At 36.2% G+C, this 26496-nt stretch overlaps 2 protein-coding genes across 8 annotated transcripts in view; one reads left to right on the top strand and one right to left on the bottom strand.

Annotated features, from left to right (window-relative positions):
- Positions 1-26496, top strand: part of LOC126924683 (myocyte-specific enhancer factor 2) — an 80796-nt gene that overhangs the window by 8754 nt on the left and 45546 nt on the right. For 4 of the 7 annotated variants that reach the window (XM_050739435.1, XM_050739433.1, XM_050739434.1 and 1 more), the window contains exon 2: positions 18388-18446. The gene's annotated coding sequence lies outside the window, so the exon portion shown is untranslated. The other 3 variants (XM_050739425.1, XM_050739430.1, XM_050739428.1) reach the window with 3 other exon arrangements.
- Positions 5741-21726, bottom strand: LOC126925078 (cyclin-dependent kinase 11B-like). Its single transcript, XM_050740246.1, has 2 exons — positions 21504-21726; positions 5741-5913 (listed from the first exon to the last, which is right to left on the bottom strand). Exons 1-2 carry the CDS (start codon positions 21724-21726, stop codon positions 5741-5743), a joined length of 396 nt encoding a protein of 131 aa, XP_050596203.1.

Here is a 26496-nt window from a genome sequence, read left to right as displayed (position 1 = left end):
TTCTATTTTGCGCCCCATCCCTCTCTCTTCCTTTGTTCCACTTCCTAAGCCCTTTTATCACGTGCTAATGACACGTGCTTCTGAATAGTCGTTTTTCCATCACATTTCAATGGGTTATGCTACTCGATTTGTCGTCCAGTGGTATTATGCGCAGGTTTCTTAATTTTAATTATTTGCTTTCTTGATTATCTTATTCATAATTTGTCATGGATTCGTTCGATACAATAGTTTCGGGATCTTTTAGTGGCGATAGTTTGAGGGGTTGTAGGATTAGGTTAGGGCTTATTAGGTTTGTTATTCGGTCGTATTATACGAAGGTTTTACGGAGTATTTCATTCATAAACTGAAGACCATTCGTAGTTTCTGTCGGTAGCTTTGGGGACTTTTGAATGGCGATACTTTGGAGGTGGTGAGATTAGGTCAGGTTTTGCCGTTTAAACTTATTATTTGATATTATTATGCGTATGTCTTTCAACCAGTTTTCCGTGAATTTAAGTGCATATAAGCCAAATTCGAATTGCGTAAAATATTTCGTAGATAGAAGCGGATAACGAATAAAGCAAAAGAACGTTAGTTCGGCACTCGTCTGATATACATAGTCGTCGAAATAATATACATAGAAGTATTTCAACTTGGATTGAAACGTCGTGTAGCAATATTTAATCACGTTACAATAATAGACGCGATAACGCTTATATATTTTAATTTCGATATCCTGTCGAAGACTTAAATTTTCATCCAGCACGTGTCACGGACGATCACCTCCACTTAACCTGAAAATGCACAATTCATTTCATTTCATTTTCGATATCGTGCAATAACGATATCCTGTCAGTTTCTCACCAAATTAGCATCCACCATAATATCGCCAAATTACAATCTGTCGTTTCTTGGAAGATGCTGAATAATCGTGTGGTATCTAAGATCGTGATTGGTGGCTGTGTGTACAGTCACAAAAAGCAAGTGTTTACGCGGGAACTGGTCCGCTCTCCCTTCCACTTTGCTGAGACGCGCGCCGCCTCCCCCCACCCCACGCTTCTCTAACCTATACTCGTTCCCCTCCCTCATCCCTGAACGCGGACCCGATCACCACGTGTTAGCAGCACGTGCTGCTTCGTCCATTTTCCGCGGTTTATAACGTGCACGAATATCCGATCGATTTTGTCATTATTCTCCGTCGATAAATAAAACAGCTTTGTTACGACTCGGCCGTTAATGAAGCGTCGACGGGCGTGCCAGTGAAATTTCTGTAATTGGCGTGCTACCTTTCATGATACGTATGTACCACATATATATACGATTGTGTACGTCGTTATGGTGATTCTCTGGCTGGAAAGAGCGGAGAGAGGAAGAGTTTGGCGAAGTATACGTACACATATGTACGTAAATAAGAGAGAGGTTAAGTTTGGTTTGGAGCAGATTGCGGATTTTTGAAGGTGCAAAAATGCGTACAATGCATATATTATGCAAGGGTATATAAAATATCCAAAGTGTAGTATTTATTGTAATATTTAGTAGATAACACAATTCTTAATCTAAGTACTTAGTATTTATATATAGATGAACATATGAATTTGTATAAATATTCGCTGTCTAGATCGGAGAAATAGTTTCAGAGCAGCATTTATGTATGTAGAGTTGGCGTTGAGGGTGTTTCGATTACAGTTATATTTGGAAAATTGGGGAGATATCATTGTTAGTATGTTGGGCTTGATATTTGTCATATTAAATGCTTAGTGACGTTTTAAGAAATGTTCTTTGCCCATATTGGATTCTATGAATTATATCGCTATATATTATGCATTATATTTTGTATAGCAAGTCGTGGATACTTTATGGTTTACGAAATTTCTTTTTTAAATATTCAGTAAACATTATATCTTGCTGACACATCCATAAATCACGAATTCCACCTTGTGATTTTCTATCGTTTATGAATTCCAATCTTCTTCTTCCAAACTTCCTCGACACCAATCCTACTAACATTTATACCATTCCTATCTATCAACATTTATTCTTTGCTGTATAGCAGAAAAATCTAGCCTAACCCTCTAACACCTACAATACAAATTTCCTAAGTGATAGACAACGTCAATCGTATCGATATTTCTACTACCTTGCTTTATCGCCCAGAAATAGACTCGTAAACTAACACGACTATAATATCTAATTCAGATCAATTAAGCTTAAATAAGCTTTAAATTATGTACATTCCTTATATTTTTACGTGCATAGGATATTTATTTAATTTATCAATAGCATTTCCTTTTTCATTTATATTTTATATTTTTATACTTTTATATTTTTAAATTATCCTGTTAAAATTCTTCGACATTTTGTTCTGTAGATTCACGAAAGATCGAGTACTCGTTTTCCATTTGCTATCTATTTGAAATCTGATTATTTCAACACAAATTCAAGCCACGTAAACTCAAATAGCTTGTATGAACATAATCATACAACTTGAATTTAAGTAAATTGGTTAATCTAAACGATGCTTAAGCTTCTATACGTCTTAATCACCGGGCGGCGAAGGCTGGGTCAGTTCTGACTCATGCAGATATTTCACGTTATTAAGTTACATTTACGCCGTTCAAGCCACATTGATCAATTCCATAAATTGAAGAATAGAGAAGGGGGATGATATTACAAACATTATTTTTGCAACTTGTATACTATTGTTTCTGATCAGTACGTATATAATCATATGCACTTAGAATATTCAATAATTTTAACGCAACTTTCAACGATCGTACGAATTTGCTGTATGTATATAGCGAGAAGTAAATACGAGTATAGTATACATTGAAGGCATGTTTACTCGAACAACTCTTACACATATGTTGTATAAATTAAAAATTGATCGGAAAGATATAAAGCATGTATCTATACAAATTAATAATAAAAACATAGATAAGAGAATAATTTACGAACATCTTCGTACGTCAATAATTTACGAGCCTCACTTTCGCAAAGTGTATACTCGCTTTCGCCTCTCACTGTATATACAATATTTTTATTATGTTTCTAATTATAATTAACGTTAAAACAACAATGGATTCTCAATATCCACGAAGGAGCACCGGCAAGGTGCCCCACAAAACGAATCCGCTATAATCGTCGGTACACTGTAGTGTATCCGATCTAGGGTACCAGAGGGGGTGTGTCGCCTCTGGGGGTGGTTCGGGGCGAGGGTACGTACGCGTCACGGCGCGGTATCGGAGGGGTCGATTATAAATTTTGCACGCGTGGTACGGTAACGTGCACGCTCCAGAGATTTCTATCGAGGATCCGATCCGATTCACTCGATACACCGTGCAGATAGGACAGCTTGATAGGGTTCGAAAAGAAAGATGACAAGGGGAGGGTGTGGAGCAAAGGGGAGAGAGCAGAACGTAGGCAGGTAGAGGAGGGTTGGGAAAGAGAACTTACAGTCCCTGGCGCAGGTACCATGCGCACCTACGTACACCTACGTTCCCCTAAGATTGCTACCTACGTAGTAGATAGATAGGTAGCTGCTTCTGCGTACCTGGCAAGGTGTATCATATACATATGTGTATATTTGTGTATGTATAGCTGTGTATATGTAGGTATGTGTATGAACTGTACAGGTAAAAGAAACGTCGTCATGGAAACGACCATGGCCACTCTCAATCAATACGCGATGGGATGTCGGTTCGGCCGGTGACGTCGGCTGAAAGCCCACGTGGTCCTATCGGCCACGTGCAACGCCTCCGTCCTTCTTTCTTTCCATCCCTGATTACCTATATTTTTTTATCTTTTTTTTTCTTTTTGGTACTTGTTTACCAGGTAATACCGACAAAGTTCCCGTGATTAAACAATTGTTATCGTCCTCGTATAACGCGACTTGAGAAGGGACGATGAAAATGAGATGCTCCTTAAGGAACTAACATCTAGAGAGATATTTACGAATAAAGAACGTACAAATCCGAAGCTAAAGAAAGTTCACATTTACGCGTTTTCGGTGCCATTTTGATTTTTGTATTTTTGTATCTATAAATTTCTTTTTTAATAATTGCGTCGAAATTGATTTTCGTCACGATATCGTTAATCTATTAAGTCTGTAAGATTATTTCGTTACAATATCTATTAAGCCTATAAGATTTTTTCGACTACTTTTTCGCCTATGATAACTTCGTTGAGATGAAATAGAAATGTTCACAATAGAGATTCTTTAACAATTTCCAGTGTAGTGTACATGCTTGGAATGTTTGTTTCGTTAGCGAGCTATTATATTTCGAATGTTTCTTTTGTGCGCGAACTATTATACGTGGAATGTGATTTTCGTGGGTAGACTATATTATACTTGAAATGCTACTTTCGTGGGTGTATAGATTTAACATAGCTGTGTATAAAGGATTTGAGCGTTTTGAATGACTAGGAACCAGTAGCTTGTAACACTGGTGCTAATGTTATCTAAGGTATTCGGGCGACATTAGGTTGTTTGGAATGTGGTTTCGAAGAGACGTGTTCATTAAATGTTATCCTCATCTTTCTTGTAGTATGTTAGCTACTTGTGTTCAATCAAAAATCTTCTATTTAGTGAAACTTGAGCTTTAAGTCAGTTCTAGCCATACTTGAAATTGTATCTTAAATTTCTTTTAAAGACCATGTTTTATCTGTAAATCCAGATTAAACCAAACGAGTATACGAAAATTGGTAACTATATTGCAACATATTCCACAATACAGCTCTCACCCTTTCTTACCTTTCCCAAAATAGTTTTCTCATCTTTCTTCTTTCTTTCCAAAGACTAGTTTCAACTCTAACGATAATTCTGAAACCTCGTTCAAAAATTTCGTTGGAAAGTTGCCACAACGAAATCCAAATTCTTTGTTTTCCCTAAACCCAGTATTATGTCTAAAGACACTAACATATAAAATCGATAAAATATCGTCTTCTGTTGGTCAAAAAATTTATCTACCTCCAACAAACTGTACCAAATCTTTACTCTTAGAAAATTCTCTCTAGAAAACTCCCACAGCGAAAACTAAATCCCCCGTTTCCCCTAAAATCTATCACCCATATACATAATCTCACCTTAATCCTCGTCAAACCTCTCCCATCCCCAGACCCTGTTCCACCTCTCCAAACGCTCTCACAATCGGACCAACAGCCTAACCACGAATCCACCGATCCGAGCGCAAAGCGAAGGCAGAAAAACGAGCAGAAGAGGCTCGAAGCAAATTACAGTGGGAAGGCTCAACTGCCTCTATCCGTGCGGTGTGGTACGCGACGAAAGGAGAGGATTGTAGCGTCGAGGAAGGCGGTAGGAAGGCAAGTAGAAGAGGTAGATGAAGTTTCGCGGAGGCTGGTGTGGCGCGCGTGGTTTGTCTGTTCTCAAGGTGTCCGAAGTGGAGAGTGTAGCGAAGGAGGAAGAGAGACGGAATGAGAAGAGCCGTGGACTTTGGTGGGGGCGAGAGCGACGCGGGGAGGGCCGTTGCGACGCCGGGCGTCCAGTGATCGCGCCTTAAAAGGTTCGACGCCGCACGCGCCCAACATCTGCCAGCTCGTTTCTCCTCTCTTCTCTTCCTCTGCTAGTTCGAGCAATACACGCGCGCCGCTGTCCCCCTCTCTACACACGTTTCGCATGTATGTGTTGCGTGCCGGTTACTGTGTGCGTTTGACGCGTGCACACGCGTAGAAAGGGAGAGGAAGAGAGAATCCATGGTAAGTTCGAGGAAAGAACCAGGGGAGAGTTCCACGGGGACATCTTGCTTCAGGAGCGTCTTCCTCCTTCTTGTTCTTCTGGTTCTTCTCTTGCTTCTTCTTCTTCTCCTTCTTCTCCATCTTCTCCTTCTTCTGTCTCTTCTTCTATCTCTTTTCCTACTTCTACTTCTTCTTCCTTTCCTTCTTCATCAGATGTGGAAAAATTGGAAGGAAATGAGCCGACTAGAGAAGAAGGCAGTAATTGTTAAAATTTGTAAAAGCTCGCTGTAATCTTAGAAATTCGCCTTTATGAATCTACAAAATTTCTATGACAGATTACAAATGTATTTTTTTATTAACTACTCTGATAATTTAGGTATTAAACAATCGATTTCTGGGAAATTGCCGTATATTCATAACGTACGTTCATAGTTTGCTAGGCTGTAAACTTGTAGAGTTTCTATGAAGAATTACAGATTGGTCATTTTAAGTACTATGATAGTTTTAATGTTAAAAAGCCAATTTATATTAGCATAAACATCCATAGCTTACTAGATAATAAATATATTCCTAATATTTTCTAGCAATATATCTTATTGCATTATCTTTTCACCTTAAACCAAGACCCAAAATATTAACAACTGCACAATGGATAAATGCTGTGCAAAAGTTCCTGGTTGGGTATATTCTTTATTTTATCTTTCAAAAGCGATATATTTTTGAAGAATTGCAAATAATACTGTGCAATTATGTAATGGTATTTATTTGTCGTTTTCTTTCATTTACTATATCTTTGTGTATAATGTTGGTTATTACCAATCGAATATTCACCAATCGAATAGAGAAAACTAGATATAAGAATGTAAGTCCTTCAAACTCAGGGCAAAAGAGTCATCAATAAATAGATAATACTGCCTTTCTCCATAGTTCAATAATATAGTGTGGCTGATCAATTATTGAATATATTTGAATAATAGATTCCATGGATAAATAATCGTATTATTAAATATGGGAAGGATATCAGGACAGAAGAGGAGCTTTGTTTTATATTGTAAAATACATAAGTGGGATCTTCGTTCTTCCTCCAAATTAAAAAAAAAAAAAAGGCATTTTATGTAGGTGATTGTTTTGAGTTCTCGAATAGAATATTTCAAAGATGTGTAGGTGGTGCGACAGGTTTTCATATGTTCCATATCACTGTTCATATTGGTATGAACATTTGTAGAAGAGTTACGATATGTCGTTTAAGTGGTATGAAGAATATTCATACGAATGTAGGTAGTGATTTTAGAAAAGAAATACCATTTTTATCAGACTTCTTTTCATTCTCTTTGCACCCTTCAATGAAAGAAAAATTAATATTATTCTAAATGAAAAAGTAAAATAAATCTTTAAATTTTATAAGAAGATATAAACCGACATTAAACGGTATATAATTTAACCATCAATTAATTCCAATGATTTCCATGAATCATTTCTACAAAAACTGATATAACATCGTTGAAAAAGGATATGCACTTCTTTACATAAAAAAACCATTGACATCAAACATTAGAAAAAACTTCCTTGTTCTATTCATCAACCTTTACATTCTTTCCAATTTATACCACCTATTAGGAGTTAATTACCTAATTTCCATAATACTATTTATTACATCACATTATACGTAAAAAGTAGTTCTCATAATTATCTCGAATCTTTCGCCGCTAAATTATCCTTTATTCTCTGCAAATTAATTAGTTCTCACCTGCCTGGTAAAATTAAATTCGTATCGAATCGCAAAAAGCTTAAACATTTCTTACTTCTTTGTTGGACTCGACGTTGTATTTTGTTCCATTTTTTTCACTTTTAGCATATTAAAGCTATTCTTTACTTTTAAAATTAGTAAATAAAAATATACATATATATATTTATATATATAAAATAATGAAGCTGTACATGCAAACATAATTATTATAATCATTCATCTACAAATTCATGGTTTTTGAGATATAATGAAATAAATGAAACTTAAAGAGAAATTAGTTTAATCTATTAAACACCATAATATAAATAATTATTTCCAGATGAAAATGTTGTAGTCAATGTTACTTTTATATATTATTTTAGATATTTTTGTAGATTTGAATTTTTTATAAATGCATAAACATCCTCAGTCTAGTAATTACACAGAAATTTCTGGTATAATATACCAAAATTTAATAAAAGTAAACACAATACTCTCTTGTTATTCCATTCAGTAAGTAAAACTATCTGCCTGCCTACGTCCTACGTTTTTCATTGTTCGCATGAAAATACGAATTGCATAAACACGTGCAATCTAGTTATTATAAAAACTTCAAAAAATAGAAAAATACGAGATATCAGATAATTATAAAATGTGTGTCTATACGTAACAAAGTTTTATAAAAGTATAAAATTGTAGCCGAAGCCTTTGAAGCTATTTCATAGAATATGAAATATAAGTCAATTAAAATAAAAATGCCGAATACCAGTAAAGTGAAACACAAAGGGCTCAGACAGAAGCTTCTTAAGAAAATTCTTTCGTACGAAACCATTTCCCTGAACGAAGCCTTTAAAAGAAGAAAAATATGAATAAGAGTAAAATGAAGAAGAAATGGAAGAAGAAGAAGAAGAAGAAGAATACTGAGAGAAGAGTCTACGTTTGGAATAAACGTAGTTCATGCGAGATTCTCCTCGCTCTCTTTATATGTGTTTATGTATGTACGTATATGTTGGTTTTCCTCTCCCTTCCCGCGTACACGCGGCTCGAGTGTGCGTTCACTCAACTCACGAGCCTCCCTCTTCTTGTTTTCCTCTTTTCCCGACCCTCTTCCTTCACGCCACCTCGTTTTCCCTCTCTTTTCGCCGGCCCTCGGCGTTCATTCTGCTTCGCTTCGAGTAGAATCGGCCCGCGTATCGTCTCGCGCGTCGAGTATCGCGTTTCAAGCTCCAGTTTGCGCGCGCCTCAAACAGGGACACACAGAGTTGCAGAAGAATCTCTGCGGATGGCTCTGTACTTTCACGATAGCTTTATAGTTCCTTCGATCTGCCACATTTTTTAACTAGAATCATATCGACTAGCTCAGCTGGCTGGAATTGAGAATGTCAGATTGGATCAGTTATAGAAGCTTTTGGGAGATTTGCTCCCGCTTTAGTCATTTCTTTCTGTTCTTCCTCTTCCGTGATCGTAGCTTTGGTCTTTGGTTTTGGACTTACGTTTGGTCAAAGCATTTTACAATCCTTTAGGTTTTTTGGAGAATATGGAATGGAGAATCTGGCTTTTCTTTTTATATTAGAGTTAGGTTTATAATGTTTAAAAGAATTGAGGGATAAAAACTGGGAAGTTGGGTTTGTTAGATCTATGGCTTTTACAAAAATATGAGTTAAAGATTCTGGGTTACCTTGCTCCAAAATTAGATTTATTATTTAGAATAAAATAGAGTAGAGATTTTTGTTTATTAAAATCAGTTTTATATTGGGATATGGGATAAATATCGTTTTTTATTAGAATTAGAATACTATATTATACTAATACTATAATAAATCATTCCTTAACAATCTGATCATTTTATTGAAACAATTAAAACAAACATTTCACGCTACAGTTGAATCGTAATCGATTATCTCAATACTCTCAATACTCAATACAAAACAATTTATCCACCTATCTGGATACATTTTCTTCGACATTCTCTGTTGTTTACTCGACCGGTTTCACAGTTCCGTACTTGTTAGCAATCGTTGTATCAATTATTAGACGTACCTCGTTAGATAGATGTGACCTTGCTAGCCGGCATGGCTTCGTTAAACACCAATTGCGTATCTGGCGAAGAAAGTGCGAAAGAGCTAATAAAACTTGTGGCGATAGCTCAAGAAAATTAAATAAACAAAAACATGATATATATTTTACTTCATAAAATTTGACGAATTTTAGGAATTTCGTTACATAACAGTTGATTTTTTTTCGTTATTTTTCACACGTGTGGACATTTTAGTTTCGTTTCTGCGTACACCAGAGAACATACCGAGACTCAGATCGTTCTAATATGTGTCTGGTCGCGTCGCGTTGGCCATGGCGAACCATGGGGTCCTATAACCGACGACGTGTGGCCCTACGTGTAGGCTAGGACTCCTTGCACTGCCCTCCCGCCACGTTATCCGCTACCATTCTCATTAAAATAAGAAATTTTTTCCTGATTATTTGTATCAGGATTGTCTGATTTTCATTTCAATTCAATCTTTTGTTTGCTTTTCTTTTTTCTTCTCGACATGACTCGCATGACAGTCTTGATAAATGGCTAAATGATTAAAAGTGGTAGTATCTCGGGGGATTAGATTCTCTCATAGAACATTATGTCTTTCAGAAGAGAGGAAACATTTTAAACTTGTTTATTGTCACTGAGATTTTAAGAATTGTACCTTCTAGGGCTGAAGATTGGCAAGTTAAGGGATTGGATAATAAAGTAAACGGGTTTCTGAAACAAGTAATTGGTACGAACATAATGGAAATTATAATAGAATCAATGGCTGAAGTTTCTTGTGATGCCTGAGTAAATCTTGATCCAATTTTCTAGGTTGGGTTTCAATTTAATAGACGAAGATGTTATAAAAGAAATGTTTGGTGAATGAAATTGAAACTATTAATTCCTATGTAAAGAAATTGAATTTTGGTCGTGCTGTTGATGGAATAGAGAATCTTAAACGGAGTCAGATCAAATTTCTATTAGGATGTTCATAGGTTATCGAAAGGCTGATTTTATGGGGAAATGTCTCTGTAGGAGAGAGGAACACGTGTCCTACAGTCGGTTGAGGCCACGTGTGAGGTGCAGGATGTTTGTATCAGCTCGCTCAGTTCGGTTTACTCGCACACGAGATATTGATCGATCGTTTGGTCGATATAACAGCAATTAGACCAACTTCCATTATATATTTCGATTTTAATGAAAGTCATTTCGGTTATCCACATTAAAATTGATGTCGGTTCATTGATTATAAAATAGCATTGATTCACTTACCGGCTCAATTATCGATTTCGATATCGATATTAATATCCATTCTAAAGTTGCTTCCAATTATATTATCAATTCTAGTATAATACTAGTTTAATTATTTACATATATTTAATTATTGATTTTAGTATCGCTTTCGAAATCGGCCATAATTCCAATGTTCATGTATATATCGATTCTATCATTTACTCTAATTTCAACTAGCTTCAATAATCTCCTCATTATCGATTACTATTATCCACGGAAATTTCGTTATCGATCCTCGCAAAGAGGTTACTCTCGAGATGCGCTACAATAGCCACAAATTTCTAAACCTCAACCAAAGCAATATAGTCCTAAAACGCCCAAGAGATTAAGCTTTAACAATCTCGAAGCTCCTCAGATTGCAACCGATCTGCCCCTGAACCCAACCGTATCACTAACTCGCGTACACGTTCCACCAAAAATTCCTCTTCGTTATATCTTGCATACCAAACGTCATATAAATAATTGCCTGCTTTTATTCGCTTCTCTGCTTGGCTAATCGCAGCTCCAACGTCTTCGAACCTATCTACGTGTTTTTATCCACCTGTACTTGCGAATCTTCATACACGATACAAGAGGAATATAGATGGAATAAAAGGTTTACGTGTGAAGCTCCGTTTTGAAGAAAACAGTTTAATTAAGTGTTGGCTTAGTACAAAGCCTGTAATAAACTTCCTAATTTATTTGCCTCGCAGACAAAGCGTCGCACGAGACAATTTGATTCCATATTTTTGTCTTATTTTCGCACGTAGAAAAGCCTGCTGCTGATTATATTTACTCAAACCCAGTCGATAATTAGCCAAGTTCAAGTACGCTTGACAAGTTTTCAAACTCGATTTTTCTCGAAAACGAACGAGAGAGAGAGAGAGAGAGAGAGAGGGAGAGGGAGAGAGAGAGAGAGGGTGAGAATAGGAGGGAACGAGTGAAGGGGGTAAAGGGAACGTGAACGGAAAACGTGGCGTGGCGGGGAGGGGGAGGAAGGCACACGTCACTTAGTTGAAGCACGTGCTCTGGTTTCTGGCGGCTGCTCCTGCTCAGCCTCGGTCTTAGACTCAGCCCTGGCGGCTGCGTTTAATTTTAGCCACGGAGCTTTAACATCGTCGTGTCATAGGACAAAGAATATGGCGCGTTGCACTCGCGCCAACATCTCTCGTGGCTCGTGGGTTCGTTCTAGCCCGCGAACGATTCCTAGTCGACGATCCTCCCCTCGATTTGTACTACTGGGTGGCTTAAAAGTCTTCGTTTCCAGTTGAAACTGGAAATTGTAGGGGTTATGATCGATATGCGTTGATGCGCGCAACAAAGAAAATCGTTATTCTATTGTTAATGGGGGTAAAATTGCAAGAAAGCTTCTTTTTCCATTCTTTTGCTTATATTTGTAATCCGCTTGTTACCTAAGCTTGTAACGAACGAAAACCTAACGCAATAATAATACTAATAATAATAATCAGAAAGGGAAGAATAAGAATAAATGATAAAATCTTTTTCTTCTTTTAGATTTTTATTCTTTCTTTTCTTTTCTGGATCGGTCAAGTTGGTATTATTTGTTTGTTTTCTAATTAATTAGTTTTCGTATTAATTTCGCGGTGGATCGAAGGGAAGAAAGAAACTGCGCTGACTATAGGTATACGACAGGCTTGCAATGACGCAAGTAACGCTGATCGATGAAGCGTGTACCGTGTGTACGCGTATAACTGGCCGTTTTATGAGCGATACGTAATATGCGACACGCGGCACCACGGCTCTTTCCATCTGTTGCTAACGCGCAGTTGCGGCCTCGCTCACGGGGATGATTCCCGAGGATGACTTTTTTAAACGTTTCCAAGACTTATTCCGACCTTTATGTATGAACAAATTTGCATAATTATTACACTTAGTATCGATTGTTAGATTTGTATTGGTGCTAGTCATTAGTAGCTAAGTAATGATCATACGTGGCAATATTTCAGAAGCCACATATTGATTAACTCCATAAATCGAAAAGCAGAAAAGAAAAATGACAACGTTGAAAACATTATTTTTAAAACCTTGAAATTTCTTATTATGTACGTTATTTTTTTGTAATAAATGAAAGCACGCGAGTAAGCAATTTGTTTTTGGAAAATTCAATATTAATCGTATATTTATGTAATGAAATTGTGAAATTGATAACAAGTAGAGTTGATCAGTTTGGCTTCCAAAGATAACATTTTGATAAAGTTTAAGTTTCGAAGATTCATTGTGAACTTTGCGTACCGAAAGATCTCTATAGCTTTTACGTCTTGTGCTGATTATTACTGATGTCAGCTATATTTGATAAAGTTCGGGTAATTTAAATTAGATAATCACGGTTCATATAAAATAATCTTTAACTAGCATTTCGAACTACTAATCGCAATACTTTGAACTTCGACGTAAATCACTTTCTTTAAGTAAGAAGAAAGATTAGAAAAAATATTCCATATAGTTCGACTTTTAACTTTTAGTATTTGCCGGTAGAAAGTTTTCATAAACGGTTATTGTAAGATAGGGTTGAGGTTATGTGGAGCGCGTGGGATCTTAAACGTAAGTCTTTCGTTGTGCGAGAAAATTGTTAGGGTTAAGAAAATGTCAAGGGTTAAAGTGTAACAGTACAATGAGGAATATAGGGAAAAATTATGTTTAAATTCTTTATACTGGCTGGTAAAATCGAGAGGCGACCTCATATATGAGATATTAAATATTCTGAATCGTAAAATCATAATTATACCTTTAATTAAACATAACCTCTTCAGGACATCAATTATACGTAACGTCTTTGAAAAAAGGTAACTATATGAATTTTTAATGTTCCATTTTAATTATTTAAATTAGAATCTAGATAAATTTCGCTCATAAGTATGAAAAGTAGAAAATGATTTCGAATTGATAACAGATAACGTAACGATAGTAAATTATAACAAATGGGAATTTGCAACCTCTTAAACTTACATTCGATCGAATTTGAAATTTAGATAAATTCTCTCGAAAAGAATTTAAAAATTGAAGGAAGAAACAAGTTGTAATTAGTAATTTGGTAATGTAATAAGCAAAGTCCGTATCTTCGTTTGAAATTCGTCCAAATTCCACTATGTTACAATGTTTAGCTTCAAGCAGAGTAATCCAGGCACGAATGAACGCGTGTGTGGAAGCATAGAAGCCCTTCACTGAAGCATCGTCGTTCGTGCTAAGCTGTAGCGTGGATTATACACGTGCGCACACGTTCTCTTGGGGATGCAGGCCCTCCTGGATCGTTTAGAACGTGGACCTAGAAACGAATCTACAATTATTTGTCGTAAAGTAGAACGTAATGGTTCAGTTAGAAAATTCGTTTCCTGTTTTCCTCGTGAATCTTCTCTTACGTAATCCTGAAACGTATCTTGAAATTTGATATGTTTGTTTCTTACACGTCAATGAAGTTCTAGACACGTAGTTTTCCTTTATTATACTTGCTGCAAAATACACAGAATTACTTTAAAGTGATTCAGAACGAATATTTAAGTTTTTTATATAACAATTTTTATATAAGCCACTTTAATATGAGATAATTAGTAAATAGGAAAAATAGACGAAAGAGAGTATAGAATTTGATGAAGTGAATCTTAATCCTTTCCTATATTATTAACTATATTTTGCATAAAAATTACTAGAAAATATTAATTAGTATGACGATAATAATTTATTAATTCTAGAAATATTTAAAGGTACTATGGAAGGTTTAAAAATCGTAAAGAAAGTAATTTAAAAAGATCGAAATATATTTTGTCTTATTCTTGTTAGATACATACGTGTAATTTAAAAGTTCTAGGAATTTAGTAATTCAGGAAAAGTTTGCTTTGAGTTTTGCGGTCGCTTGTAGCGACACCACCTTAAGGTGAATAGATCTAATTGGAGAGGGAAGTGTAACTTTGGTAGTCGCATGTTGGCACTCCCGTGAATCACATTGTGTATATTGAATTTGCTATTATCTCAATATGTTTTGCGATCTTTATTATGTATTCTATCATATGTTTTATTCTTTTTATTGTGGAAACCTTGTTAACATAAAGACAATCGCAGTCGCATTTGGAAAAAATTAATAGCAAAAGAGGTTCATCATACGAATAATACTGTGGGTGAAGGTTAGGATCATTTATTGTAATATGGCTACGTACAATTTAAAATTTAGTAACACATTATCGATATATTTTTCTTTAATTATCTATATATATATATTATATTATATCTATGAAAGTTCTAATTTGCAAATTCTATGACTTCTAATGAAATAAATTCTTTTAGTACATTATACTTTCTTGTAAAAACTTTAGAGCAAGCATGTTTCTGTAATAAATAATTAACGAAAAGAGAACATAGCTCGACAAAATTCGGTTACAGGAGGACTAATTAACATTCGCTGCTATTGACGCATTCTGTGCGTCAATTCCATTGTCCAAGTAATAACGCTAACCAACGCTGACGCAATTTTTACAGTATAGGTTATGTTCATTTGTGAAAGACAAACAAAACAGTATTGAAGAGGAAACATTATTACTTAAAATGAAGACGTCTTTTACGGACAAAGATGCAATTTCATTTTTAATTCAAATATTCATTTAATAATTGGACAAATCTACTATAATTAGAGTGGCGATTTAATTATCAGAGTGGCAGAAATTTCATATTATAATAGCTGATAATCTTTGCGTATTTTATATACTTTTGTTTGTATTATGCGAATTCCAATTATAATGTAATGCTTCGAAGATGTGATCCTAGCATTCAGTCACGAAGATACATGTAACGCTTGGCGTGGCCGCGAAGAAGGGTCGCGAGGAGTTCACGTAAGAGCGAAGGGATTGCAAGAAGGTTGAGGAGGGGGCGGAAGAAACGTTAAGACACAGGGGAGAAAGAAGGGAGAAAGCGCAAGTGCAGGCGGGAGGCTGCAGCCGGCTGTGCCGTCAGCTGCCGACAGATTTATCGAGTGGCACGTGCCGATCCGGAGCAATGTCGTTTTATGCCTTCCTCTTTCCTAGTCGGCGGCTTCGGTGAAGGCAAAAATTATTGTCGCCTTTGTTTCACCCTGGAAACTTCGCTCCTTCGCCAACTGTGTCGACTGTTCGTTCAATTTTTCTGATTTAACAATTTCAAATTCCTTTAAATTAATGTTAACGCTGTCTTCAATTATGAAATTTTAGTTTTTTTTATAGTGTTTGTCAGGGTTAATTATTCTAATAGGTTTTGAATATATGTAAATTTCATATTTGGAATTAGTGAATCAAGATGATAGCTTTTCTGAAGTTAATGAACTGCAAAATTCTTTATTGTGAATGTCAATTTAATGTTAATTGTTTTAGAACTTCAATTTTCTGTAGATTTAGTGATCTAAAACTTTAAACTCCGAATTTCGGATTTCTAAATAGACAAATTAATTTCCTTAGATCTGGCGATGTAAAATTTGTACTTCTGGATTTGGAAACCAAAAACATCAGAATCCCTGGAAAACGAAGTTTTCATCTGACGACCTGAAACTTTCATGATCCAAAGCTTTGCAATTTTTCTAAGAAGACAGAAGTTATTGTCAGAAGTTATTGCGATTAACTGTTACAGTAGAATGGAGATATATTCCGATGATTCGATGACCACATAAGTAATATAATAACATATATGATTTTTCCAAGTAAGAAAAGAGAAAATTTCCGAGTATTTTGGCACGACCGTGCTGGTTTTAGTTGCATGATCTCATCAATGAATCAGTTGGTCTTCAAGATTTGGCTCGCTTTTTGAGCTGACACTTCTCTGACGTATATATTCTGCTGTAATAATGGTGGACGTTGAAGAGGAAGTGGAAGGCGGTTTAAAAAAATATTGAGCGATCGGTAGTGGTACGATTGGTAACTGAAAATTGGGCAATTTGTTACACAACCTTCGAAATTATATAATTTTCCTGATACCCTTTCCTATTTTTTAATGTATCGTAAAAAAAACTAATCTTATGTTGCTACATAAAAATCATTATCTTCTGTAAAGAAATATGATCCCAAATATTATGTACAATAATTCTCTAAAAATTGGAAATTCCCTACCTTTTTTTTTCTTTCTGCATAATAATCACTTTATCCATTGGAATATTTCTAGAAAGATATTTTAGCCCAAACACTATACTCGATAATCCCCCTGACGAATGAAAATTTCAAATTTCTCCCCTTCGTATATGCCTGCACAAAAATTATTCTATTCCATTCAAAAATCTCTTAATAGATATTCATATACTCCAATGTAAATTCCCTATAAACGCCCAAACAGTGTCATCTTCTAAACGACATTCATATAACGTTGATATGACAACCCGAATACTGTATCCAATAATCTGTTAAAAAATAAATGGACAACGGTGTGAACTTTCGAACTCTGCCATCTTTCAAATGGCGATTCATTCCGATCGAAGCAAGACAGAGCGAACGATAACGATTTTCGTGGTGGCAGGCAGTATGGAACCGTATTAAGAGTGGCTTAAATTAATAACGACCGCTATTTTGGAGAAGCTTCCATGCTCCGTTAACCCGATTAAAGGTGAATACGGTGAACGGAGAAGATGGCATAAAGAATTCATTCGAATCTTCCAGCGTGACTGGTGCTTCGCTGATCCAATTGCCCTCGAGTAATTATGGAAACTTGGACGTTACGACAAGCTGCCGCGAATTTCGATCGTCGAGAATTTCACAAACCTATGCTTCGAGCCAAACCGATGGAAGAAAATCGGTTTTTAGTTGGAAGGAACAGGCATGGATAGGAATTACATTACGTCATGTCATTCGTTTGCCATCTTTCTGTTCGATTTATATATTTATAGAGCTGGTTTGAATAAAATAAGTCCACGGGATATTCCTATTTTGGTTCATTTTCGAATTTCAATTATTTGGCTGGTTAGGATTATTTTTTCTTTCGTTTTAACAATAATAATGTTTTCGAGGTTTAATTGCGGTGATTGGGTGTGGTTTGGATTGGTTTCGGTTAGTTTGCTATTGTTTGATTTGCAACCTTTTGGTTTTCGTTTGTAATTCTTGGATTCCAATTATTTTATTATCTCAATCGGCCTTTTTTCAATAGGGGTTGAGTTTAGATTAAGTTTGATTTAGGTTTGGGCTAGCTTGGGGTAATGTTTTATTGCGTTTTTCAATTCGAATTATCTCGCGTGAGGAGTGTTGAAAGTTCGATCAATAGAAGTCAATATTTGAACTAATTTCACATGTGTGTCTTTCTATATTGTTATTTCATTATTCATAATTGTAGGTCCGTGGCAGTTCGTGAAAGAATAGATAATAAATACTTTTGATTAAAATTAATTTACTTGTTTGGCGAATTATGTACAATTTCTTGTCTCTCTTCTGTAAACAAGTAACTGCAATAGTATAAAATGATAATTATAAACTGATAATCGAAAGTGATATATAAAGTGATATATGTTATGTACATGTGTAAAGAGTTATATTAGTTGGATTGTTCAGAAAATTGAAGGTTTAGAAACTTGAGTCCTCAAGAGTGTTTCTTTCCGACGGCTCGTGATAAACTATAACTTTAATATTGCCATTGCTGTGATCTCTTTCTTTTTTTTATAAAAGATGAAATAAATATTAACTTGGATACTTTTCTTTGAATTTTACGATTTTCAAAAATCAAGAATGTCTTCTTTTCTGTGTTTCAGGACCGCCGTCGTGAATGCAACACCGACCCTGGATCTTGGCTCCTACATGCAATAGAAAGGTAAGTCGTGGCTTATTTTTTGATAATAAGAGAAAAGGTTGAACTTAAATAATATCGAAGAAAAGTTCGTGAAAGTATATGAAAATTTCGCTCGTAAATCGTAATACAATCGGCAATATAAACGAAGCGAGTACGCTAACAGACATAAACAATGATAGTATTTTATATTTAAAAATAATATTCTATGTAAAAATATATAATAAATGGTGAATGAAAGAAATTAGTTTATCTGGTGTCACTGGGTTATCAAAAGAAAAAGAGATACTTCTTCGAAGCAGAAAGTCCCTTGCAGCTTCGATAAAGACTTTGTTGCGCACTACTCACACACGACCTTTCGAAACAATTTTCTAAAAATCTCAGAATTTTCCAAAATTAGTATTCAATGAAACTTTAATGACAAGCTATTTGCAAATTCTTTCAAAAACCAAAATTCATCATTCACGACATTAATCACTGTCAATACACGCCAAGAATATTCCATGAAACCTCTTCAAACCAAAAGTTAAATACCCAAATTATTCCATTATTTAAACTCAACTTGCCAATTCCTGCCTCAATTACAATCATAATAACCCTTCACAAATCACTATCTCGTACCAGGTTTAACTACCCCTACAAATATTTCATAAAAGGAGAATCCATTTTGGCAAAACCACCTTCAACATCTTTCAATATAAGAAACCAATTTGCCAATTTCTCCATCAATTACAGTTACGATAACCCTTTCACAAATCACTGTCTCATACCAATATCACCTACAAGAATCCCGTAATACGAAAGTCCATTCGTTTTTCCTTCTTTTTTTCTTTTATCATTTTTTCTTTTTCTTTTTTTGTTCTAAAATCACCTTCGACATTCTTGAACATCCTCCAACATTCCAAAGCAAGAAAAATTATTCCAATACGACTACAGTTTCTCTCGATGCACCTTCGAAACTTTTCTATTCTTGGTCGTCGTTTTGAACAGAACCACCCTCGACATCCTCCAACATTCCGATACTTGGTTCGATAACGTTTCTTTCATCGAACAACCGAATAACAGAATTATTCAATTCTTCAAACTATTATATGCACCATCTAAATGTCTGAACTCTCGTCTTGGTCGTCTCGATCATCGTCATCATCATCCATGTTCGTGGTCGTAGACTCGTGTCAGGGTAAGGTTAGTTCGTTCGACTCCGGTGCAAGCCGGTTGGACGTCCTAAGGAAAGAGCTGGTTGGTCGCGCACACAAAGACCATCGCAGAAAAGCTATATCGGTGGTATTTTGGTTTTGGCTCGGCTCGACCCGCGCAGTTCTGGGAGTGGAGTTCTAAAAACAGCAGAGGTAAGTCCTGCCTGCTTGTGCCTTGCTTGCTTGCCTTGCCTTTGCCTTGTGGCCGTTGCGTCTTGAGCCTTGCCACATCGGCATATTCGGTCTCTTCATCACTATCTCTTCTCTCTCACGTCGACTATTCTCTATACAAACAACAAACTAGAACAACAACAACAACAACGACTACTGTAAACCAGTATCCAGTGTTTCAGAATCCACCCTGTGCGTTCATAGAAACATTCGTAGGTGTTCCAAATATGTCTGATGGGTCTCTAGACACCATCCTTTCTCCTTCTTCTCGCCGTTCTTTCTTTCATTCTTCGTCTTCGCGATCCTGCGCACTCTTAGAGGTTCGTAGGTGTTCCAAATATGTCTGATTGGTCTCTGTTCCCTTTGTTTGTACTTCGTCATCCAGCTTCTGTGCTTTCGTGGGTACTCGTAGGTGTTTCAAATATTTTTGGATCTTTTCTACATTATACGTCATTCTTCCTTTGATTTCTTCCGTTCGTTCTTTGTCACGATTCCCTGCCTTCGTAGAGATTCCTATGTAGGTGTTTCAGATATTTTTGGTAGGTTTTCAGGTTATACGTTCTCCATTTGGTTTCCTATCTTTCGTCATTACTTTCGTCATTCTTTCTAAGTACGGAGATTGGTAGATGTCCGATTGCAGCATCCCCTTTGTTTACACTTTAGTTCTTCGTCCTTGAGGTTTTGCATATACGTACGTACACGTTTTTCAAACGTTTCAGATGGATTTTTCCTCTGCACTCATAGAGATTTCTAGATGTATCGAATATGTGTAACTGATCCCTAAACTGTTCTCTCGGTTCGTTCTTTGTCATCAAACGTCTGTGTATCCATAGATACAGTTTAGATGTTCCAAACGTCTCTGATTATTTTCTAGGTTATCCACTCTTCTTCCCTCGATTCGTTCTTCCATTCTTCAATACGATCTTGTGCAATCATAAAGATTCGTAGGTGTTACGAATGTTTTTGTTGCAACTCTAAACTATACGTTACTCTTCCCTTGGTCCACCTCTCCGTTATTCGTCATCAAACTCTTACGTATCCATAGCTATTCTCTTATACATTTTTCCATTCTTTATCACGATTCTCTGCAGCTATAGAGATTCGTAAGCGCTACAAACATTTCCTACAGGTCTCTACATCAAACGTTACTCTTCCTTCGGTCCACTCTGTCTTTCTTCATCATCGGCCAGCTTCCGTAGGTGTTTCAGAATACTCGTAGCAGCCTCTCTAGATTATCCAATCTTTTTCCATTCTTCCCCATCACGTTCCCATGCGACTGTTGCGATTCCTAAGTGCCCGAGTTATGTCTGACAGTCTTCTAACCTCTCTCCTCCACTTTTCGCCATCAAGCTGCTGCGTATCCATAGCAACTCGTAAGTGTTCCAAAAACGTCTGATAGGTTTCTAGAGTAATATATTTCTGTTCTGTCGAGTTGGTTCCCGTTCTTCGCGGCGGCAAAACTCTTTAGCGACTAGCCGATGCGATCGCTACACCGCTCTTCTTATAACTCGAGCATAGTATGCCGGTTTCATTCCCAGAAGGCACCCGGTGGCGAACCTTCTTTTAGGCACCCTCGCGACCGCCTCACCCGGATTTATTTCTTCACGCCGAAATTATTTTTGGGATCTTTTCACGCGGTTTGTTAATACACCACGCCACACCGGCAACTTCTATTCCTCTCCTCTCTCTGTCTCTTCACGCTTGTCGGACCTACGTTTTCGTTCGGTTCTTTCTCTTCCCGTTGCTGGTCTCGGTTCACCACTAAATGCCCGATCTTTCGCCGTACACGCGGGACCAGTTGCACGCCGAGCAGGATCAAGGAAACGTGTTCTCTTCGTCGTCTGTACACGTCGACCTATTCCCCTTTCTTTTCCAGTGGCGTTCGCCGACGTTGATCTTCCACGTTGCTTCGCCACTTCCTTGGGTCCAGTATACATCTCTGCCAGTGATCGCGCGTGTATCGTACAATCCTCAAGCTGTTTTGCTCTCACGTGCAGGTCTCAGGCAGACGCGTATCATTCGTCAACGACATTTTGCTTACTTTCCTGTATAAGTTGCTCTCAAACGACATCCGTCATCGCGTGTGTGCGTGTATCGTTCAATTCTACATCCGTTTTGCTTCGTCGTACAGACGTTCGCTCCACGATTGCTTCGTGAATTCTGTCCAGATCGTGAAATATTTGAATGTTCCTGCGCGATTATGGCAAATGTGATTACGGACAAATTCGTGCAGAGAATCCACGTGGATTAAAGGGTGGAACGATCGGCAGTCCGGAGATCATGGTTCGTCATGGCTGTCGCAGAGGTTTCGACGTAAGTTCCCACCATTTCCTAAGACACGCGCGCGCCATCCTCACGGCATTTAAAATTCTATTTGTAATAGAATTTTGTTTCGTTGGTCGACATCGAAGGTTTCTTCGACTTAGGATTTAACGTTGAATCGAAATGAATTATCGAATTTCAATTGCTCACCAGGGATTTGGCGAGTGCACGTACGTTTATGTTTATGACTTCGTAAGGTGGTTGAAGGAACGATAGCGAAAGTGGAACTGAATGGCTTTGGAGAGCGCGCGGGTGAAATTCTACATTTCTTATTCGACATATTATTCGAATAATTACTTTTGAAATTCTCGAGTTTCATTGCAATTCAAAGATGATCGAAAGTCGAACGAACGTTTGGAACGGGTAATAGAAAATTCAATTGAATGAAGCGCGTAATAAATTTTTGGCTGTAGGTACTGGCAAAGTAAGAGGTGATTGTCGTGAAAGCGTCGATGAAGAAAATTTATCGTATCGTAAATTCTTTGCTTCATCTATGGACGTAAGTGACATTAAGTTTTTAACGAATAACGTTCGTGTATTATGAAGAAGCACGAATAAATAAAGAGTATCTCAGTTCTATGCCCAATAAATTTCAATAATTATTTCTCAGCCCGAAAAGCTTAAAGGCATTTACAACATTTTTATAAAACTCGTGAAGCAAGTAGAATGTATCGTAGTCAAAATACTTGAGCGGATATCTTTAGGAAAAGCATATTCACGCCACGCTATACATCTTATTCTTCTACACTGTCACACAATAACGTGATACGATCGATTATATCATGCCTACGTCTTCTCGTTTAATGCAACAATATTACATTCCTCTGCTTTGAAGCTTGGGTGTTGATCTCGTCCTTTCAAGCCAAGAAAATATTCCGCACTTACCTCAATCATTCTTATCCCTTTTCTTCATCACCACTTTATTCAGTTCAATGAAATTTCCAATCCAGAACATCGTAACAATTTCCTTCAATCATACTACGTAAAGTTCGCGATATAATCATCGCTTATTCTAAATTATTTATCGCTAATGTAAATTATCAAAAAATTGTTGTTTCATGATATATATATATATAATATTCTACGGTATCCGAAATAAGAGAAACTATTACATAAAATATATCGGTATAAGAAATTCTCGTTAGATATTATAAATATAGATAGGAAATATAAATAATATTATTAAAAAATATTATTGTTCATTTAAAGAGTATATCGTCTGTAATCCTAGTTGATCTCTTTTAATACTCTGAGAGAATACAACAATGGGTTGATATATTCTACAGTGACGTTTAAATATCGCTCAATTAATTTCAAATAAATATATTACAAACGTGATAGAGGCAATTTCATATAGAAAATAGATTACAGTAGAAGAACCTTATACCGCTCGGCCATATTAAAAGTTAATGTGTCACCTAGGCGCACGTTAGTCAGACAAACCCTGTAGTCTTCGGTTGTGACGCGTTGCCAACACAATTTTGACAATTGCATCTGGCCGTAGTCGTAATATAACATTTTGAAATCGTCGGCCAACATATCTTGTTCATTAACCCTTGGCAAAAGTTTCGTGGCGTCTGCCGGACGCCAGTCTGCGTGTTTTTACGAACATTTTCTCGAACAATTTAAATAAACACTCTGAAACGTGTGAGTTGTTCGATTCGAAGAACGAATTTCTTTTTCTCTGATGTTAAGCAATCAAATTCTCTTCTCGCAACGCTATCCGAGAAGATTTTCCATTGAGAAATATTCGATTCGACTCGCCAAACGTTTTATGTACAGGGTGTGTTGTTAAAAACTTCAGACCAACTTTTCTATCATTGAAAGCGTTTTTGGATAGGGGATAGTCGAGTTGAAAATTACAGCTGGAATATTCGGAAGAATGTAGATTAATTTCGAGCGGCTAATATTTCTGCAACTTCGAGGATTCCTAATATTTTTAAAAATATTTTTGCATGGAATAATTGTGTTTAAAGTTACAGTTGGAATTTTTGGCGTTTTTTGAACACGGGATAGTCGAGTTGAAAATTACAGCTGGAATATTCGGAAGAATGTAGATTAATTTCGAGCGGCTAATATTTCTGCAACTTTAACGATTCCTATTTTTAAAAATCTTTTTGCATGAAATAATTATGTTTAAAGTTATATTTGGAATTTTTCAATCAATTCACATTAATTGGCAAATACTAGCTTCTATTCTTAAAAGTCTTTCTGCATAGGATAATAGCGTATAAATTTATATCTATGATATTTGGAAGAATAGAAATTTGGAAAGATACAAGTTACTTTTAAAATGGTAAAATTTTATTCCGAAGTGTTCAATTATTTCCGAAGCTATGTTTCACGTATTTCATATATTTAAGGGCAGAGTAGAAATTTTAATTAAAATAACGTACTAAATAATATCCGAGCTAGAGAGTCATGGTTTCGTGCGGATTCTACCGTGTTTTAATAAAAAAGATTCTAAAAGATCCACGACGTGTATTGTGCTTTATCGAGATATGTAAATATTCCTTAGATTCTATTCGAATTTACTTACTAAAATTCACCAAAATATTTCTTCGGAGAATATCAAAGTATACAGACGGGATAATAAATGTATTACGTAATAATACATTATAATGATCATGAAGGATAATGAAGGAATAAATTTCCACAGAATATAAATGCTTAAAATTAAGATATACAGGATGAGACAGGGGAAATTTTTTCTTCGACTTGGATGATTTATTCGCTATGAAACACCTAGTATGTAAATGTAGATCGGCGAATAACACGCAGATGGAACGTCACATTCGTTCTTCTGCCCTTTGCTCGTCACCTTGATCATCGTCCAAATCGAACGTAACAACGACGAATACCTACTCCTCGTTCACGTTCGCATCATTGTGATCGTCTCGCTATATCTAACCAAGCTATACCCTGGATCCATCGTCCCAACTGATCTCGCCGTTTTAGCTAATTCATTTTTCAATCCTCGAAATTCCACATATATGCGTCCCTATAGATAAATATTATTGGGACGCTTATGGAAAATTAGGAATCAATATGTACGAATATCGATCAGAGAATTGTTAAATGACTTTTAAAAGTTATTATTTTATTTTACATTTTAAATCGTAAGTTCTATATGTCGCGAATGTGATAAAAAGTACGTACGAAATGTTAATTTCGTGATAAATTTTCGAATAAAAAATAACGTTAAAAAATTATTACGCCACTTGAATAATTAAGGGAACCATTATTGTTTAAATGTCTCGTTTATAAGTCCAAAGATATTCATCGGATATCATAAATCGTATTTGTTTATAGCTAATGGTTTTTCAGTCCTCATAGATCTCTTCTTCGCGTCTTCTTGCGTCATACGAGACACGTTATCTTTATCTTTAATTTACCGTATAATTATGCTCTTTCATTTATATTTTGCTCTAATTTTGCTCTAATTTTGCCCTGCAAGTGTCTACGCCCGGTAACTACCTGTGTCTGTAAACGCACGTATTCCAATTGCTTCATCCTCTATGTAATTAAATAATCGAATAAATAATTGAATTAAAGAATTGTAAAAGTTAAACGCGAGAAATTCCGAGAAATATATCTCCGGATGACGATTCTTTATTGGGAATCGTAAAGGAATTAAAAAAAAAAAAAGGAGAGAGAAGAATAAAAGATCGATTGGATTTCTTTGGCGAAGATTAACGTTGCAAAGGCCAAGAGTAGTTTACACGTTAAATTAGTTCGCACTTTCACTAGCCTCTTTATACGCGTTTTATCTTCTTTCACCTCGCATAATCTGCAAGAGTTATTTCAGGGTAACTTTGCTTGGTGCGCTCGCGCGCTTTTTCCCTCGCATACACGAGCAGAGAAGGGTGAATGAGGATCAATTTGTAGCTCGTCACTCGACCACCTTGAAACTGTGTTATAATGATCGACGGGTTTCACCCCTTTTTAAAGACGCACTTGGCACAGAGAAACTTTCTTCGGGGAAAAGAAAACACTAGGTGTCTGCGTCTCTGTTTCGATTCGACAGAGATTTTCAAAATATTAGAAACCTCACCGTTTTCATATTTTTTCTTTTTTCTTGGGAAGGAATGGAGAAACGAGGAGGTATCTTTAATTTTAGAATGAGATAAGGTAGAACTTCTTTAATTCTTGATTCTAAGGTTCTTGCATCGCAATCTTGCTCACGTTTTCATGCAATTTCATTTAATTTATTAATTAAACGGGATAAGATCTGTTTCTGCGAGAAGGTAGTTACAAAGTAAGGGGAAGATAAGTATCACATAGCTTATGCGAGACAATAAGACGAACAGGCGTACAAGTAATCTGAATTAATTTACTTTGCGGACTGGAGACGTTTTACGTGCTTTATATCCTATAAAAATGTT

This window comes from Bombus affinis, chromosome 15 (genome assembly GCF_024516045.1).
Source record: "Bombus affinis isolate iyBomAffi1 chromosome 15, iyBomAffi1.2, whole genome shotgun sequence".
NCBI lineage: Eukaryota > Metazoa > Arthropoda > Insecta > Hymenoptera > Apidae > Bombus > Bombus affinis.
This window is presented reverse-complemented; position numbering and strand designations above follow the sequence as displayed.

Excerpts from the sequence above, each read along its gene's own strand:
- LOC126925078 (XM_050740246.1), bottom strand. The coding sequence starts at position 21,726 with ATGTATACTGGACCCAAGGAAGTGGCGAAGCAACGTGGAAGATCAACG. Across the intron at positions 5,914-21,503 it reads AGAAAGAACCGAACGAAAAC|TCGGCTCATTTCCTTCCAAT; the intron begins GTAGGTCCGACA and ends CTTCTTCTCTAG.